This window comes from Acomys russatus, chromosome 10, assembly GCF_903995435.1.
Source record: "Acomys russatus chromosome 10, mAcoRus1.1, whole genome shotgun sequence".
Classification (NCBI taxonomy): Eukaryota; Metazoa; Chordata; class Mammalia; order Rodentia; family Muridae; genus Acomys; species Acomys russatus.
Window position 1 is genome coordinate 23157893 of NC_067146.1, and position 20590 is coordinate 23178482.

At 35.7% G+C, this 20590-nt stretch overlaps 1 protein-coding gene across 1 annotated transcript in view; it reads right to left on the reverse strand.

The window, feature by feature from the left end:
• Positions 1–20590, reverse strand: part of Cftr (CF transmembrane conductance regulator) — a 145743-nt gene that overhangs the window by 89568 nt on the left and 35585 nt on the right. The window contains exons 3-7 of the mRNA XM_051151883.1: positions 18644–18752; positions 9111–9326; positions 3889–3978; positions 2822–2985; positions 1594–1719 (exon numbers count right to left, since the gene is read on the reverse strand). Coding sequence (XP_051007840.1) covers positions 1594–1719; positions 2822–2985; positions 3889–3978; positions 9111–9326; positions 18644–18752 — 705 coding nt within the window. The remainder of the gene's footprint in view (positions 1–1593; positions 1720–2821; positions 2986–3888; positions 3979–9110; positions 9327–18643; positions 18753–20590) is intronic.

The following is a 20590-nucleotide window of genomic DNA, read 5'->3' on the forward strand; positions in this document are numbered from 1 at the left end:
GCAGTTTTTACTTTCCCTTTTACGTCAGCGCTCTCCAGATTTTTCAGGTACTGATTTCATGCTGTATCAAACAGGTTACAACCAGACAAATGCTATCAAAATTAGCCAACTCAAAATACAGAACGGGAAAGATGGATTTCATAGCATGAGGAAAAGAAGGGTATAATACCAATGTCAAAACGTCAGCCACAGGAATGACCTGTCTGTGAGCTGGGAGCTTACTGTGACGCCTGAGAAAACTGGATCCTCTGATAACCTCATAAGCCCTGCCATGACTGTGTTTTTAGGCAAGGTGTGGTGGAACAGTCAAGTTGTAAATGTGGAAAACAACTTTTATCAATTGAACAATTCCCCAAGATCTTTAAGGATGTTTCTGGAAAGAAAATGCCATTTCTTTCCCGGATTTACCTTGAAAAGCATAACAAAAGCAGGTGACCAATAATGTTTGGGAAATAAGTACTCTTTTGCGCTCTCTATTTACATGGCAAAGGACTTAACATTTCTTTATTTCCATTGTTGTTCTAATCACACACCTGTAGCTCAGTTACCACAGTCTACAGGTCTCCAGCAGCCTGAGTATGAAACGGCTCAAATTCACAACATTGCACAGATCTCTATTTCCTTTTCCCTGTGAAATGCTCAGATGCCCTACCTATGTCTCTATATTAGTAGCATCCTTAAGGACACACCCACCCCCAGAAATCTAAAGCAGTTCCTTGATTGTAGTTGGTAGAACAGGGAAGTCAACTACAGAAAAATGGTTACATGGCTACAACAATGATAATTTTTATCTTACCCAAAATTATCTCAGTAATTACCTATTAATCTGTACTGTACCTTTTTTTGCCAGATATAATCTTTACTAATCTTCAAAAGTTCATCTGAGGTGAAAGAAGACAAGACACAAACAAGTGCCAAGTACAGATTCTGTCTCAGGAAGAGGTTTTTGTTACAGAGACTGACTTTGCCTCCTGTGAGCAATTTACATAAGGAACACTGAAGAAAATTTCCTTTGTCACTATTCCTCAGGCTCAGAATAACAGGTACAAATTGTCCAAATGTGGCTGTCCCCCACTTTTTGTAATCGGTAACACTTGAAGTACAGTGCCATATAGTATCAGTCCTTACTCTCAGAAGTAAATATTTAGCATTCCCATTTACGGTTTTAATTATCCTCCAGCATCTTTATCATTGATTTAATTAAGGGTGTTAAACAACTATGAGCTACTATAAGAACTATAAGAGTTAATATGGCATAAATATTCTTGTAGTGCAAAGAAGAACTGAATCAACTATGTAAAACCATAAGCCAGGACCAGGCACTGTGGCACATGCCTTTAAGCTCTAGGCCCTTCTGGTCTGCAGACTAAGTTCTATGCTAGCTAGCCAATGCTACGTGATGAGACACTGTCTCAAAAACAAAACAAAACATTAACTCATCAAAAATGATTTTATGTAGCTGATGTATAAACAGTAGAATAACTCAGATAATATTCTTGATTTTTAGAAAGTTCACAGACAGGTTGGAAATTCATCTGAGTAGTCATTTTTAAGTGTTAAGTATAAAGTTGGACCAATATTGTATCAACTTACTGTCTCAGGTTTTCAATTATTTTTTCCATCGCTGACTCCCAACAATATGCCTTAACAGAATAAATATTATCAATAATTTCTGATGTGATCACAAGTCTTTCATTGATTTTTGCAGCTCTTTGTTCTCTGTAAACCAATCAGTTGATCAACCAATCAATAAGAGAAACAAGTCAAATTATCTATTAATAACTACTCAAAATTGTAGGGAAATCTATTTCTTTTGTTACATACATAAACATTTTGTTATTAAATAGATGGGAACAAAAGTAATTCTAGCCGAGTCATGGTGGAACACACCTTTAATTTCAGAGGAGGATAAGGCAGGTAGACCTAGAGTTTGAGGCCAGCCTGGTCTACAGAGAGAGAGTTTTAAGACAGCCAGGGCTACAGGGAAACCCTGTTTCAAAGGGGAAAATAAGGTAATTAGATGCCTCCTAAGTGTCAGACACGCACTGTTAGATAAATTTTGGAATATGTCCCTAATCTTATCAGCGTCTCCAGAGGCCATTAGCTCCATTTCATGAAGCACATGAAAATGTATAAAAGCTTAAACAAAGACCCGAGTCCCCGGATTTGTAGCCTTCTATCAGATTCAAGCTAGCAAACTCTACAAATTCTCTGCTGTAAGCACATCACATAACTCATATCACTAATTCATTCTGTAGTAAAATTAATAGAAATTTTGGTAGAATGACCTACAATATGGTACAAAAGGCCAATATGTTCCATACAAAATTTACATATTCCTTCAAGTTCATATAAACTTTATAAAAATGTATTGAACCTTAAAATATTTGAAAAGAAATTCTGTAGACCAATATGGGGGAAGTTCCCTTTTATTATAAGAAGTATTATTTACACCATTAAAATAATCCCTTTACGATTAATATCTACTCTGATGCCTCCCTTTGGATCCTGTTCCCAAACTGGACTACTTTGTCTGGCCTCAGTGGGAGAGGATGCACCTTGTCCTGCTATGATGTAATGTATCAAAGTGTGTTGGTACCCATGGAGGAGCTCCCCATTCTGTGAGGAGAAGGAAAGGGGAGAGTGGGGGCATATATGAGGGTGGGGGACTGAGGAGGAGGTGGGGCTGCAATCAATATGTAAAGTGAAGAAATAAAAAATTAAAACAACAGTAATCTCCTTAGTGATATCGCATGGTTTTCTCATCAGGGCATAGAGAATCCCAATTTAAAAACCTTCAGGCCGTGACAGAGGCCGCTACCTGTACTTCACCATCATCTTCCCTAAGATGGCTTGAAGAATGACCAGGATTATCAGTAAACCAAGGCCGCAGAAGGCGGAGAACTGTAACAATTCCCAAAGAAGCCCCATCAGAAGAGCCACTTGTAAAGGAGCAATCCATACAAAATGTGCCAAGGCAAGTCCCTGAAAAATAAAAGCACAAAAAACCAAGTGCCATGCTGTATTCCACCCTAAAACAATCAAGCAAAGAAACACATGTGGAAGAAAATGAGCACTGAGAATTTATTTAATCAATGAATTCATGGGTCTGAGCACATTAAAACTTATACGGAAGCATATATATTGACCCCTTAATCAATCATTGCATAGACCAGGATCCCCAAGCTAAATAATTTAGTCACTGCATTTCCAAGTATATTTTTATTCAAGTGGAACTGAGATCTTCATCTTAGGAATTGTGCCCAGATTTTAATTAAAATATTTTAAAATAAAGCTATTGTCTTCATATAGAACACATGAGAACAAGGGATTCTCTGCAGAGGCTCTGTACACACAAACATACCCATGCATATACACATGTGTGTATATGTGTGTGTGTGTATGTGTGTGTGCACACAACCCGCATAGGTCAACATCTGGTATTCAACTCATAAATAATTTATTTAACACTTGCTATGTTAAAAACAGGAAATGCGAAGACAAATAAAACACAGTATCTGTTCTCAAGGATCTTGAATTTATTGTGACATGTGACAGCATAGAACAAGAACTGCTCGAAGTATCATATTTAGCTTAATAAGGAACAATTTAAAGTATTATATCAAAAGGAAGCAAAGTCTGATAAGGATTATGATCTAAAAAACCTTAATAAGAGCAAGCTGAGGTATGACTGGTTGGGCAATTTTAGCTGACCTCAGAACGGTGCTCTGCTGCACAATTTAGCTGTTCCAGTTCCCCGAAACAGGCTAACTAGGGATGGGTGGGGCTTTACTACTTATCACTGTCATCTGATGCAGGGTTAATCTTCCTTTAGAGTTGTTTGATTTTTAACAAAATGTATAAAACATTTAATCAATGGGTACATACTTCATCAAATTTGTTCAGGTTGTTGGAAAGAAGACTAATAAGTTGTCCAATACTTATTTTATCAAGAACACGGCTTGACAGCTTTAAAGTCTAAAAGAAAAATGGGCAGTTAGGTGATATCAACAAACAAAAGTAAAATGTATTCACAAGTGACACATTAGTAAGGTGGAGGGCATGACTATACATAGCTTAAGTGGAGGGGATTAGCCTTGTTTCACACTTGTTAGCTTTATAAAATTTAAACTTAAAAGCAAATATGTTGAAATACCTCTGTCTTTATATTTCCTGTCATATAGAAGACTTTTTTTCTTTGACAATTAAGAATGATATTATATTTAAATATCCATTTGTAAAATGTAAGGTTGAATTTTTTTTGAGTGCTTTTGTTTGAGTTTTGGGGATCTGTTTACTTTGGGTTTCGTTCATTTGTTTTGTTTTTTTTTTAATGCAAACAAATATTACATGGAATCAGGTAAGCCAGACCCCAAAAGACAAATGCTACAGTTTTTATGTGATGATCTCAGTTATGAATGTTTAGAATATTAAATGTAACAATGTGTTGGCAAAAGTTAGAGAGAGACATTAGAGGGAGGGAGGATATTATTTAACAGCACACATGAAAATGGAGGCTGGGTCTGAGGAATACTGAAAGTGGAGGCATAAGAGGGGAGGGGGGTGGGAGGACCGGAGACAGCAAGGAGAGCAGAGTACATCTATCCAAAGCCAAAAATTATGAAACGGTCATCTGGAAAACTATTATTTTATAAGCTTACTTTTAAAAATACAATTTTATGACTTTGTTAATCCTTGCATGTCAGACAGCTAGGTTCATAGGACAGGTGAGGGCTGGACAGTGTCCTGAGTGAAGTGTGAGAGTTCACAAAGCAGTAGGGTGGACAGTCACCTTTGCTCCTGGGTGGCTGAGGCATTCATCCTGCTGAATAGCTTCAGAAATGGTATTGCCTATTTTAACTAAACCAGCTTTCACAGAATGGAGTTCCAAATAGAACTGTGGGGCAGGGATACTATTTACATAATACAATCTAATAAGCATCCAAAAATACAATGGCAGAGACTCTTTTACTCATAATCCATGTCTCTACCACAGACAGTGCCAGAAAATACATGCCATGCCGTATGGTAATGAAGTGTCACCAAATTGCAATTATCAAGATGATTTAATATAGAGGTTTGCAAACATTATTAATGTTTGTCTTGCCTACAATATATATCATGCCTTCAAAACTTACTTAATAATAATTGGACATGTATAAAAATTATATATATTTGAGTTTAAAATTTACAGTTTGAGTATTGTACACACTTTTAAACTTACATATATATGTATACATATATTTATTTATTTAAAAAGTTTAAATAGAGGTATCCTCCTGGATGATAGTCCTCTCTCAGAAGCCATGAATAATCAAACAAAAGTCCTACTGTTGGTCTGGAGTACCTCCTGATGCGTGACTGACCAAGGAGATCTCAGAAGTCCCCCAAAACCGCACAGGCTTTTGCCCATGCTCTTGGCTGCCCACCAGAACCTGATGGTAAGATCCTGCTGTTGAAGACATTGCATACTAAAATCACAGGACATAGAGATGGGCTGCAAATTTCCTCCCTACTGGCTAGCTTTCATAGTGCCAGAGGTGTACACAAATTGCTCGGCAAGAAAGAGCACCTAGCTGTGACTCTTGTAAGCTAAAATACAATCTTTCTAGAATGTGACCTCTAGTACAGGAGAGTATGATTCTTATGGAGATAACCATCTGCCTTCTGACTGTATGTGAGGCACACTCCACAAATGTGACCTTGTCATTTGGTTCTGTAGCCCTGATTAAAAGTCTCTGGTTGGGGAGGTCTCTGGCCACAGGGGGAATCCAGCTGAACTGTTGTTCTCCTAAATGGTCATGTTATCAAGCTACCTTCTCACTACTTTGTTTATACCGTAGATTAGAGCTTACACCCTGATGTTATCATAAAAGTTTCTTATTACAATGGGTGATGGTAATTGCAGAAACCTATTAACACCAAAGTGTGGCAAATAAGTGGTGGTGGAATGTTTGATCATAAATGAGATGGCTGTAGCATGTACCCCAGTGACTCAGAGAACATGGCTTTAGAGAGGACATAAAGACTATAGGAGCTGAGCTTGGGAAAGATATACTGTAGACAGATGTTTTCTCTACAGGACATATCAGTTGCAGACATGAACTCATTACAGCTGAGGTTATCTGTACATAATGAAACATTTTAGGATGGATGCGGGCATGGGGAGGGGTTGTCATAGTCTTCTCTCATTAGTGTAATATATAAAAGCTGCCCTTGTTCCATTAAAAACTTCCCACCTATGTTCTTATTAAACTCAACGGGCCACACACAAAAAGACATGAGTGTAGGAGGGTAGTTGTTAAAACAAGTGGGAGACAGCAGGGAATAAGGGAGAAACTGAAGATAAAAATGACTAAAAAATTTTATAAGGATATGAAAATGTCACACAATAAATATTTATAAATTTAGAGATAAAAGATGAAACCTAAGGCAGTGAATCCTGATCTTAATTTTTATAAACTCTTTTACTAATTATTTCAAATGAAAGTATTATTAATTTCAATGAAAGTATGTTAAATAACTGAATCAATATTTTTATGTTAATAAAACAGTCTTCAAATTTTACAAAGAAAAATAAAACATGAAAAATTATTAATTAAAAGCAAATTTACTTACTTACCTATGAATTAATGATTTAACACTATTACATAAGTTATGATCATGAAAGAGAGTATGTGCTACCTGTGAAATTTAACAATTTATTTGCTGTTAGATGGCTTTGGGAGCAAAGCACCCATTTAAAATTTGTTTCAACTCATCACGTATTGGTTGAGTATTTAACAGACATAAAACATTGTCCTGTATGCAGTAGGAATTAATATTTATTAATACATAATTCTTGCCTGGGAGTCATCTAGGAAGTATATATAAATTAGTTGAGGAAAGCAGAATGTAGAGTAGTCTTATACTTTGGATTAAAAATATAAAAGACTTTATAGAGATAGGACTAAAATAATAGATACATTTCAGACAAAGAGGAATTAATTAGGGGAGTTAGTTACAAAATATTATTAGAGGAATAAGAGGAGAGACAGAAGTCACTGAGGTAGATTACATGTGTCTTAGGAGGAGTTTCAGTTTCAGGTACAATTTCGCACACGCGAAGTATATATAACATGTAGTAAACATTCAACTATTTTGGTGATCTTCAATTACATGGGCAAAGATCAGTTCATATTCACTGTTGTGAGTATAACGTGTTATAGTTTGAGAACTTTAAAGAGATTGAATTTATCTCCTATAAAAATAGGAAATATTGTTGGAAGGATCCTATATGTCCTTACCTAGAGCCTGAAACAGGGTAGATATGGGGAAGGTGCAATGAGGGACCAAACTAGAGCAACACGGACATGTACTTATACTTTTTGGTCATGAGCCAATATAGAGAAGTTAAGTATGGTTTGCTTATCTACGATATAGTAAATGAATAGCAATTAAAATTATGAAGTTGATTTTGAGATGGAAACACCTACCTAACAGCTTTAAACTTTTCATTTATGTGTCTAAAATTATTAGACATTTAAATTTATTACTGGATTTGTGCTAACTTTTTCATGAGGACTTGATCACAGATTAACCATGATCCTTATTTTCCTTTTTATTCCCTTTGTCTCAGTACTAAATTTCCACACTTTTGTTTTTCCTAACGACTGGAAAATGCTTTACAAGACTTTGACTTATCTATTTTGCAGTTTTGAAGTAATTTTATACGATATTCTTCACCCATAGTAGAAATTGTGGGATTATCAAATTAGATCACATTTCAATCATATATTAATATAATATATATATATTTAGTTATCATTATAGGTAAGTACTTCTTAATAGGTATTTATTGAAGTAAATTCAATTATTTTTAACAGAAAGCTCTGTAGATTCTACATTCCAAGTGATCTCTATAAAGTTTTGTTGACTTATCATCATGTTTCCCTGGGATTTATGAATTGATGAGTCGTAGCTTAAGAGATTCAACTAAACTACTGACTCTTTTTTTCTTTTTCTCTGCCTCCATAAAGCCTTTTTTTAATAATAAGGTATGGTTATCAAGATTTTATAACACCTTGCGTGTGTACTGTAATGGTATTATGGATTACTTGTTAGAGGTCAATTTCATATTCATAGCTCTTGTAAGCCAAGTATATAAAGCTTCTTACTGGAGAAGAAATATAGGCAAGAATAAGGAAACATCTGATGTTCCCAATAGATCTCTCTTTGGTCTCTTGGTAGAGTAAACAGGCACATACACACATTGGTGAAAGCACATGCCATAGAAATGATTTTTAATTTTGTCAGAATTTTAGATGCCATTTAGGCAGCTCATTGTTTATTTGAATTTTAAATAATTCCCAAATAACTTAGGCTCTTGTCTAGTAAGCACACAGAGAAGATCAAAGGAAGTTCTCATGACCTCAATGCATGTGCTAGTTTAAAAACGTTATCAGGCACAGGACTCACTGGATGACCAAAATCCAACTCACAGTAAGACAGTGGATGAGTGTTACCACTGAATCACCGTCACCATCTGTGGAGCTGGGTGAGGTAGAAATGTATTGCTTAGCTTATCGTTAACAAGGAGATATTACATTATTTTAGTAGCTATAAATATAGATAGCATTTTATCATAAGATGGTATTTTCCCAATGACTTTCATACTGGCTATTTGTCACTTTAACTGAAAAAACTGGATTCAAAAAATTGGTGAGCTACCTCATTGCTGAAGCACTTGTGTGAAGCCCAGGAATTCAAGAAAAAAAAAAAAAAAACCCACTCAAATCTTTCACCTAAAATATGGCATCTGCAATGTAGGTCATTTAGAGATGGGCTTAAAAATGTCTAATCAAGTTGCATTACTAGGATTGATAACACAAAGCAGTACTTATTCCTGCCATTTATTTCACAGGCAATGAAACTGGGGAAGTAATCACACTTATCCCTGAGCAAGCTCACATTCCGGACACTGAAGCCATGCCGTGTGGAATGCCTGGGATTGTGCAGGCTGGCAAAAACAGCAAAGGACTTGCCGAGCATACACGAAATCCTGAGTTTAATCTCCAGCACTGAAATAATAAAACAAAACCAACCAAATAAAACCCTCCAAAAAGTATTACCTTCTTATAAATCAAGCTAAACATAGCAATTCTCATCTGCATTCCAATGCGATGAAGGCCAAAAATAGCTGGATGCAGAAGCAACGTCCTGGCGATGAAGAGAAGGCACAAGCCTACACCTAGGTAAATAGCAATAGAGCGTTCCACCTTGTTATCTGGGTCATAAGATGCTATGATTCTTCCTAGCAAGACAGGCTGGATAGCCTTGGTGACTTCCTGCAGAAGGAGAAAACAAAAATCAAATCTCATTTCCCTGATATCCTTACAACTTCGCTATGAACAAAATATGTATCTTTACAGAGGATATAAAATAGCTTTACCGAGATGCTCAAGCCATCTATGAAACTGATGATGCAGTCTCTACTTGTTTATACTCTGAAATAAGACTTATATATTAGTTTACAGCAGCAGAAGCTTAGAGACATGTTTATATGAGGTGTTCAGGAATAGTGACTACAATAGTGACTACATCATAAAGGTGTACATGGCGAAATGGCATGACAGTATCACCTACATGTCACTAAACACTTTCTACAATATGTCCAAGTTGATTTCATAACCACTTTCTATCACTATAGGTACTGTTTTCACTATGCAGATGAAGAAAAGGAGGCCAAAGAAACCAAAACACAAAGAAATTAAAAAAAAAAATTCCAAACCCCTTTGAGCAGTGGTGCTGTGTTCAGGAAGAAAAGCGTGCCAGCGCCGGTGGTACCCAAAACCAGCCACTTTGGATACAGTGCTTTCCCTTTGCCAGTGTTGGGTATGGTGTATGCTAGAGCACTCTTCTGTGGTCCAGTTTCCAACAAACCTGTCAACTTTTCAATAGTCCAAAATTGATTACCCACCATGCTGTTCATCCAATTCATCATCCCTTCTAAATGGACATGGACAGATTTGAACTCAGGAACTCTAAATCTTATCTATCCAGCTAAACAGCTAGATATTTAAATTAGGAAAAAAATGTTCCTCCAAATTTTTATTTTATAATGACTTAGTATAATATAAACCAAAGGCTAAATTCTGCAAGATTAAGACAGATGTGATGCTTTAAAAAGTGGCTGCATTTCCCATGTGTCTGTAAGCCCGACTGGCACAAGCCAGCACTCCCAGCACTCCCAGCACTCCCAGCTCTTACCCTTAATTTGCTTATTATTCTTCTCTACAATGGCTTTTCCAGAATCTCAAGTACCAATAATACCTGCCTTACGATCCCAAAAGATGAGTCTGTCTTAATAAATATAATTTTATATATGCTTTATATTTTTATTATATAGCTAAACATCTTTAACATACTTAGATGTAGAATTATATTAGAGACTAAATAGGCACATTCAGGGTGATACAGCCCACATGTGATTTTTTAAATGTCATATAACGGTTCTCATAATGTACTTTTTGTTGTGTAACCTAAAAGCATTTTTTAATGTTTATCTTTACACATTTCATACAGTTACCACATTTGCTAGAATCACTGTCTACCATGCACAGAGACAAATGTGTGTTTTTATTTTTAAGCCATTTTAAGGTTGGTTGTTTTGTAAGGTGAAAGCCACTTCACCTGAAGTACACTGTCAGGTTAGAAATTATATTAAGTATCACATTGCAAATATATATGTATATGACTATTTCTACTAATAATTCTTGCTAAAATAATTCTTGCTTATGAAAAAGTACAAAGAGCATTCTGAGTAATAATAAATATTTAAAAACCTTTGTTTTAACAGGATTCCTCAAGTTATAAGTTATAAGCTTATATGTTTTTCTTCCGTTGACTAGTTTGAACTAAACTCTCTGCTGAGGTTGAATATCCATTACAGTTCTCTACAACCTACAATCGTTATTACAGTATTACTTGTTTATTTGATTGCAATTTAACACACTGAATATAACTTGAATTATCTGGAATGAAACACCTACTTTACATATTGCTGCTACTGAGTTAGACCTCACCCTGACTCAGGACATATTCATCTTTTGAACAATAACACAAGCCGTTTCACACAGACACTGGTAGTCTCACTCTGGAGGAACACATATTCACACTGTATGATACAGCGTGTTTCTTTGCTGAACACTTCAGTGACAGGACAATTTATAGACCATGGCATGACTCTCACTATCACAGAATGCTGTTATCACTCAAGGACAAAACCAGCATTTCTAGCCTCTCTCCTTCTATCATTTCCCTAATCTCTTTTATGTATCATGTTCTCTAATATTTACAGTGGAACCATTCATAAATCCACCTGAATTTTTTATGTGAAAAAAACAATGGTAACCAATACCTAGCTTAATCTATAAAGCACAGTGCTTTTCAAAAACCACCACTGTACATGAAAGCTGCATGTCCTTTGTTGCTCAGATTGTTTTTAAAAATAAAAGTTCATTTTCACAACATGAAATAGTACACACAACAAAACTGTATCCTATGGAAAATCATGTAAATCTATTTTAAATAAAATAACATTCAATTAAATATTTTAATAATTTTATCTGGCATAAATCAACATATAATTTTCTTATTTGGTTCCCTTAGAAAATAAAAGAAACTTAGTGCCAATGTTTAAGACAATATGAACACTAAAATTCAAGACTATAAAACTCAATTTCCTTTTTTACATTCATTGTTGAGAATTTAAGACGTGAATATGGTATACACACATATATCACATATCACTTCTAATACTCTCTCCCTCACTTCCAACCCCATCCATGCCCCGTCTTCCTCCCCCAACTCCTCCTAAAGTGCATGACTTCTGTATTGTTTGGGCAGTTCTTCTCATTGGTAAACACCGGTAATACAGAAGGTTCTCTCCTATAACATCATCCTTGGAAATATGACCTGAGTCTTGGAGTACTATGCAGAGACTCAGTAACACCTTAGGTAATTATACTGGTTCATTTACTTTCATGACTACAGATGTTTTCTCCTGCTAAGAGAGATACAGAACTGAACAGTGTGAGTTCAAAAGACCATTTGGGGCCAGGAGTTTTGACACATAACCATAATCCTATCTTGTGAGGCCGCAAAAGGAGGATCATGAATTCTAGGCCAGTATCCACATACTTCCTTTCAGCCAAAGAACCATCTGTCATCTGGGTAAGCTAAAGGGATTGTACTCGTTGTGGGAATAATTTAGGTCTCAGAGCAGTCTACCAAGGGAAGTTTGAATGCACATCTTAGTAGATATACCTCTAGAAAGTCACTGTAGATACATGCATATCCTTAAACTGCTTCCATTGTGCCTAGCAAATAAAATCGGATGTTTCTAGAGATGACAGGTAAGTCTGTGTTGAGTGAATATCTAGTCCATAAGGGAAAGTTCAGATAAAAAGAGAAGGGCAGACTCAGGCTTGCAGCTAGTCCATATAAATATATGGACTTTATCATTATACTTAAAAACAAAGAAAGAAACAAATGAAAGACAACATGTTGTGGGCCTGGAGATTTAGCTCAGGAGCGGGGTGCTTGCCTAGCATGTGAGGTTTAAGAGTTCCTTGTTATGCATTGTGCAGCCCCTAACCAACAGTGTCATCACCGTCACTTGTTTTAAGCATGTTTTATATGTTTTACCTCTTCAATATTAGGGCTGGTGGGACCGAGAAATCTACTAAAAGAATACCAATATACCCTTGAACAACCTGTGAGTGTCACAGTAACAATACACTAATTAATTTGATAAATAACATCTGTATCTGGTAAAAGGTCTAGCCAAGACAAACACTGCTTGTTAACCTAAGAAAGGGTTTCCTTTAGAATCAGGAATCAGAGCCATAGTTGATAAACACAAGTGCTAGAGTCGAGAAAGCAAAGTAATACTGGCTTTTGTGGCCCCTTAACACTTTTCCAAAAGTTCTTTACTAAGTTATTAAGGTAACTTAAGAAAAATGATTGCTATAAATATTATAAATAAAAGACAAAAAGCACCCATTCTAAAATGGAATGTGATTGACTCCAGAAACCAGTACATTTAAAACTAACTGAACTAAGAAAAACTAAATATTGCAAATATAATGCTTCCCCATATATTTTATAAGATTAATGTAATCATATAAAAATTTTAGTATATTTTAAAAATAAATAAATTAGCACAAGGACTGTGGCTATCTATTTATATTGCTGCAAAAGTTATGGCACATGCAATACCTACTAAGGGTACCTAAGTAGTAATTATTTGTTAAATCAATAAACAAGATTATTCTAAATTTCATTTAGTAATAAATACTAATGGAAATCCTTTGCAGAATAAAACCCTGAAATCTTAAGTTACTAGATATCAAACTATAAACCTACACATCACATGACATAGTATACAAAGAACGTATACTGATATATCTGGAAACTCCAGGAAAAGGTCCAAATATATATAATAATTTAAGATATAATGCATGACACTTAATTCAGTGCAGAAAGTAAAGTTATCCAGTAACCAATGGAAAAACAGGATCCATGCTTTTAAATTTTATATATTGAGTTAGATATTTAAATGTAAAATATGACATAATGAAGAAAAGACAGGGGCTAGAGAGCTGGCTCTATGATTAAGGGACATTCTTTTTGCAGAGGACTAAAGTTTGGAGTTTGGTTCCCAGCACCTACATAAAGCAGTTTACCACTGTCTGTAATGGCAGTCCCAGTGGACACAATGTGCTCCTCTGACCTCTGTGGTACCTGCCCACATCTGGTAAGCCATAGCCATGCAGGTGCACATATACACCCATAAATAAGCAAATTTTAAAATAATCAAATGAAAATAAAACGAAAGGTACTTGCAACTTACATAATATTTGAGTTTTATACAACTCTGAAACAAAAGCATAAAACAAAACAAAAAAGATTATACAGGTTATGCAGCAATTTAAAATTATAATAGTTTTAAAACACAAACATTAGTGCACGCCTGTATTCCTAGCATTCACAGAAACAGAGATGGTCGATCTCTATGAATTCAAGGCCAAACTGGTCTACAAAGCAAGTCCAGGACAGCCAATGCTGCACAGAGAAACCCCAACTCAAAGAAACAAAAAATAAAACAAATAAAATTAAAATGTGTCATGTGTGGTGGCACATGCCTTTATTTTGGTGCTGAAGAGGCAGGATCAGGTGGTTCTCTATGAGTTCAGACCAGTCGGGACTACAGAGAGAATTCTAAAGAAGCCAGGCTAACCAGGGTTACATAGTAAGACATTACGTCAAAAAAAAAAAAAATTAAAACGATTATAATAAGTTATAAGGCCTGTGAAAGGCTAGCAAGCAGATAGCCAGACCCCCCAAAAAGAACAGAATAAAAAGACAATTCACAAACAGAAATGTTAATTTATAATGATTATATAAAACATTTTAAACTTATTAAGAACCAAAAATAATGCTGGTAATAATAATGATGTGTTCTTTTCATCTAGAAATATAGCAATTTAAAGATGATATTATCTATTGGTGGTAAAGACTCAACTTTCTCACTGTAGTACCAGAAAAATTACATATTTTCTAGCTATAATTGTACACCTCAAATCTAGAAGTCACACCAAGATTTAGATTTTATCTACTTGGATGTATTTTGAAGGACTACTTTCACTAGCCATAAGTTGGAAAGAATTTAAACATTCAATAACTTGGAAGTTATTCCATGAATTACAGTACGAGCAGAGGATTCACTAATCAGCTAGACAGCATCTACTGACACAGAAAGACATTCACAGTGCACTAAGAGGAAGGTGACTTGCACATTATGTAAAAGAATGCTCTCCCTCCCTTTCATTAAGCAGATAGTCCCATAGAAAATGGAGGGAGAAGTATCAAATTATCTAGAGTTGGATACTGGTCACTGTAAGGAGGAGTAAAAGTTCCTTGCTTTTCAAAAAGGATGCTGTGAACTTCAGTGTTCTGAATGCATGATCTTGGCAGGACATACTGATTGAAAACCATAGGGACTGAGGCTCTACAAGAAGGGGTAAACACGAGATACAGCAAGCTGGCAGAGAGGTCAGCGTGCAAGTGAAGCTGAAGCCAGAGAAGCAGCCAGGGGCGGGGGCGAGCGAGGGGAGGAGCGGGGGGGGGGTAAGGGCGGGGGGGCGGGGTGGAGCGGGGTGGGGGGGGCGGGGGGAAGTGGGGGGGACGGGGGGGGGGAGGGTTCGGTTCCCAGGGATGGAACAGAGAGAAGAGAGAGAAGTGAATCCTAGACTGCAGACCTCTAGAAGATTTTCTAAGCACTCACATGGAAGGGATGCATGAAATTACGGCGCCCACGGCAGAGCCCATGCATGCACAGAATTACCCCAAACATTAGACTCAAAGGCCTGTCTTTGTCTAGATACAAGAAACAGATCGTCCTTTATAATAGCCTGAGGAGTATAAGAACTCTGGCATTATGAGTACTTTTTAACTTTTTTCTTTCTGCCCTTTAGCTTTCTAGGAGTTAAATTTTTTTTTTTTTTTTTTTTTTTTTTTTTAAGAAAGGAAAGAAGACGCCTGATACACGCTGAACTAATATTTACCAATATGCAGTGATGGAAACATGGAGTCAAAGAATACTTCTGACTGTACACATGTGAATCCTTATAGTAATAAATGTTCTGATGATCATTCTGTCAATGGTATGCTGAGATTCCCTCTACTTAGCTTCCCTCAGATTATCCTTAATTGACTCTCCTACTCAGGTTTTTAATAGCCCATTGCTCTTCTGTGTTGGAAGTCTTAAATACTAAAGACAATGTTATGTCTAGCTGCTGAGTCAGATGAAGAAAAAAACAGTACATAGTTAATGAGGACATACCATAGCTAATACGATTTAACACTGCATCACTGTTGTAGAAATAAGGTCCTTTGTGATGGTATTTCCTTTTTCTTAACCTTTCACAGATGAAGGCACATTTTATAGTGCTTTTCAAAATCAGTACTGAAACCAACTAAATAATTGTTACATCATAATTATTATGAGATACAGAGACCAAGAATATAAAAACTTCCCAATTTTTTCCCCTATATTTATTTATACAAGTGTTATATTAGTTTAAAAAATCACTACTTATTTAATGGGACCAAGGTATGTCAAGAGAGAACCCACAAAAAGTAAAGCAATGGCATCAGTTATTTGACAGGGTAGCTTATTAAAATAGCTGAACTTTTTTCCACTCTCACAGTGAGTTGGAAAAAGAATAAAGACAACAGAGGCTAGTAAGTACTAGGAGTGAGGATGCTGAGTACGTGCGGTTAATAGCTACAAATACAGACTGAGGAAAGACGCTCCAGGAGGATGACTACAGTTAGCAAAAATATCTCAAGATAGCCAGGAGAACTTTTTGATGTTCTCACCACAAAGAAATGATGAATGTTGAGTAATTTTATGTTAAATTACCCATGTTTGATCATGAAAGACTATACACATATATTGAAATATACACTATATTTTATTAATATAAGGACAATTTGTATATGTCAAATCTTAAAAAAATTAAATTAAAAATAATAGATCAAATGCCTTGGAAATGATACTTACCGAAATAAATATGATCTAGTTTTCAACAGTTTTACAACTTTGAACTGTGTGGCCGCAGTCAAACTTTCTGCTTGCCAGGGGTGGGGGTGGAGAAGAGAAGTAGAGAGGGAGGGAGGGAGGGAAGGAGGGAGGGAGTAGAGCACTTTCAGTACCACTGTGTCCTGTTCACTGTATTCCTCATGCCTTCTCTCTCTGCACATTCAGCTGCTCTCTCCCATCAGGCCTTTCCTTACCAATAACTCCGTTGGGCAACAGTAGATATGTTATCTCTGGCTCCAAATGCTGTGACAGGTCCAGAGAACCATTCTAGCATTCATGTTATCTCAGGAGCACCTCAAATCACTTGTCCATATATAACTAATACACTGTGAATATCTTTCAGGTTTTTTTGGCTAGATATTTCTTTTTTTTTTATTTTTTTATTAATCTATTCTTGTTACATCTCAATGGCTATCCCATCCTTTGTATCTTCCCATTCTTCCCTCCCCCCCCCCATTTTCCCCTTATTCCCCTCCCCTATGACTGTTCCTGAGGGGGATTACCTCCCCCTGTATATGCTCATAGGGTATCAAGTCTCTTCTTCGTAACCTGCTGTCCTTCCTCTGAGTGCCACCAGGTCTCCCCCTCCAGGGGACATGGTCAAATGTGAGGCACCAGAGAACATGAGAAAGTCATATCCCACTCTCCACATCAGAATGGCTAGATATTTCTAATATTGAAAAGTTTTAACACTTCTTCACATTTGCTTTATTTCCCTGTCCTTCATGTCTACTCACTAGTAGACCTTGACTAAAAATTGCTTCAAATGCTGAATGTGCTCATTGATAAAAATGGCCTCAAAGATATCCTTAAAAGACAATTCATTCTTCTATGTATCTCTGTATTTCTCTATGCATGTATTTCTTTTCTATAGCCTTGTCTTTCACACATAGATATATAGCTCCATTAATTATAGTATGTATTAATAGATGTGTTTATGATGATATAATATACATTAATGAATTTATAAGGAAATACAAATTTATACATCCATATATTTATATTTATATATACCTATGTGGACTTAGAAAGGCCAGAAAATTTTCCTCTAAAAGATAATAGCATTAGAAAATATTCTGAACCTAATTATAGTTAATTTTGTCAAGATAAAATTTTAATGAACTCTTCTTGAGCAGGATAACATAAATTTCTTTAAGTAGTGTGGTTATATATGGGTTCACACAGCACTTGAGGAGATGCCAAAGCCCTGTTAGCTAAAGGTAAAGACCTGAAGAAACAAGTTGCAAGGCAGCCCAAATGGAACACAATACCCCAGAGCAGTACTGTGTGGTGCTGTTACCAGCAGACAACACATTTTCTACTTGTCACCTTCTTTTACAGGCAATGCTCAGATGATATAGAAAACAATACCCATGTCACTTTTGAGAGCATCTGGGGAACTTCCAAAGTCCTTAAACACCACAAAGCCTAGGTTTCCAGGCTGCTGCTCTCTTTACACTGATGAAAACTTAGGGTACTGACAAAATACATTCTAAATGTACCTCACTACCACATTTAAGACTTTCTGCTACCTTCTTGGAAACTATTCAGTATATCTATCTATTTATATATCTATCTGTCTATCTATATAATTTCAAAATACCATGACCATTCCTCCATATAATTGACTATAGGGGGCCTACAATTGTTACAACATTGTCTTCAAACATTTTCTTCTTGAATATAGAAACATAAAGATTCCAGTAATCTCATATAGTATAAACACATTATAATCTGGATTTATAAAAAGCATAATTTTTTAAAAAGTAATTTATTTTCTGAATCCATTTTAGTTTGAACTGCAAATTAAAACCTGCATTTTAAAATTTTCCACTTATATTTGCTAGAGTTTTAGATTTTTTTTTTATTTAGAGTTGTAATGGAATTTTATAACCTTTGTTTGCAAGATTGCCTTCATCTTTCTATAATCACAAAACTAATGATTCTATTTTAATAATTAATATATTACACTATGTTTACAAGTGAGATTCTTACCCCTAGGTACAACAAGATTCCATAGAAGAAGAATTTCCAGAAAAAGCATCGCCGAAGGGCATGTATAAGCTGGGGATTCTGTTTGGAAGCCTGCTCCCTGTCCCATTCTCTGCAAGGAATAAGAAAATGAGACCAATGAGCTGCAGGTGCAAGTGTCATAGTTGCTCTATTTCCTTTCATATTTCCATCCCACAAGTATGTTCAAGGAGATTAACATTCATGATAAAAGAGGCAAATCCTTGTGAAGTCTCTCCAGTACCAACTGCTCAAACAAGCATTTGGCAGAATTTGAGAGTTTGCTATGTAATCACTCTGCAGAGTTTCATTTTATGAAAATATTACTTTTTATATATTAAAAATGCCAGGTTTCTTTGGAGCATTGTAAGGGTAAGCATGAGCAAATGATGTATAACACTTAGAATACATTTATATACACAAGATTTCACAATATGCAACTTTCAACCAAAAAATAAATTAGAACAACAGGTAAATTTTTTAAGATTTCCTTTCACATTATAATATAAGCACATAATTTTTGGCTTCACTTTCCTTCTTCTATCCCCTCCTAAGTCTCCTCCCAGCAGCCCTCCCCTGGCCATCCTCCTCATTCCTTCTCAAATTCATAGCCTGTCTTTGGTTATTATATATTATTTTTACATATTTATATATGCATAGAAGACATAATACATAGATACATATGCATAGAATATATACATACATGCGTACAACTTGATGAGTCAATTTAGTGTCACTTGTGTGTATATCATTTCATGACTGACCCCCTGATCCCCAATTAGGGAAACTCAACTCTGTCAGTTGCCTGTAGTTCTTTGTCAAGGGGTGGAGCTCATGAAAAAAGGAGCAAGATGGCCAGAAAGTCTGCTGTGAGATATGTCTCCTAGAAATGACAGGGAAGCTACACCCAGAATACTACTACAATCTGGTTGCCTAAAACAGACCTGAACAATAATAACACCAATAGACATGCTAATGAAAGGTGAAACAACATTGGGTGGACTTTTTTTTGTGTGATTTAACACAAGAAAAGCCTATTTGGATTTTTTAAAGAAAAGGCATAAAACAATCATTATATGTTATGTCCAACTAATGAACTCATTTAGTAGTTTATAAGTTTTCAAAAATAGAGTAAAATAAGATTACATTTTATAGTAAGGATAGGTAATAAATAGTATTGACAAAGTTTTATTTTCAGTACTACCAGAGTAGCAGTTGGCTAGTTTTAGGCTATTGCCACTGCTATCTATTAAGAAAAAGTATAATTTTTGTATTGGAATAAAGTATGTCTTCAGTGTCACCTTAATTTTAATTTTCAAATTGTTCTGAGACAGAAAAATTCCATGAATTACAGACAAGGACATTTGCTCAACTACAGACAAAAACTGAATACTCAGGTAAAAGCTTTTTATTTCATCAATGGCTATCCTCATTATTAATAAGTTACCTTAACTAAATATGGTTCTATATCACTTCAGAGGAAGAACATACAACTGAGATTTGATGAAGAGCTTGGAAGTCTTAGTATATGAAGCATGAGTTCCCCAAAAATCTTGCTAATAGCAGCCCATCTATAAAGCCTAGACAACCTATGGTCCTCTACTGCTTTTCATTTATACACATGGTGCCCGTTTCTCCACCTGTGAAGTTTCAAGAGTAAAAAACAAGGCACAAAAATATTTAGTAGCAATAGGTCTCATCAAAAATTCTCATCAATATTTCAATTAGAATTTCAGGTTCAACTATATCTAGGAGATACAGGAAAGAGAGTGTACATAAACCAAAGAAATGGTTTCAAGATGAAGAAACCAATAACAGTGAAGCGATAAATACAAAAAGGTGTCACGTTTGATAAGTAAGAGTTTCTGGTGTCCCCCATTAATGCAGTTCTGGAAACACGGTCAAAACAAGAAATTATATTTCAGTCATTGA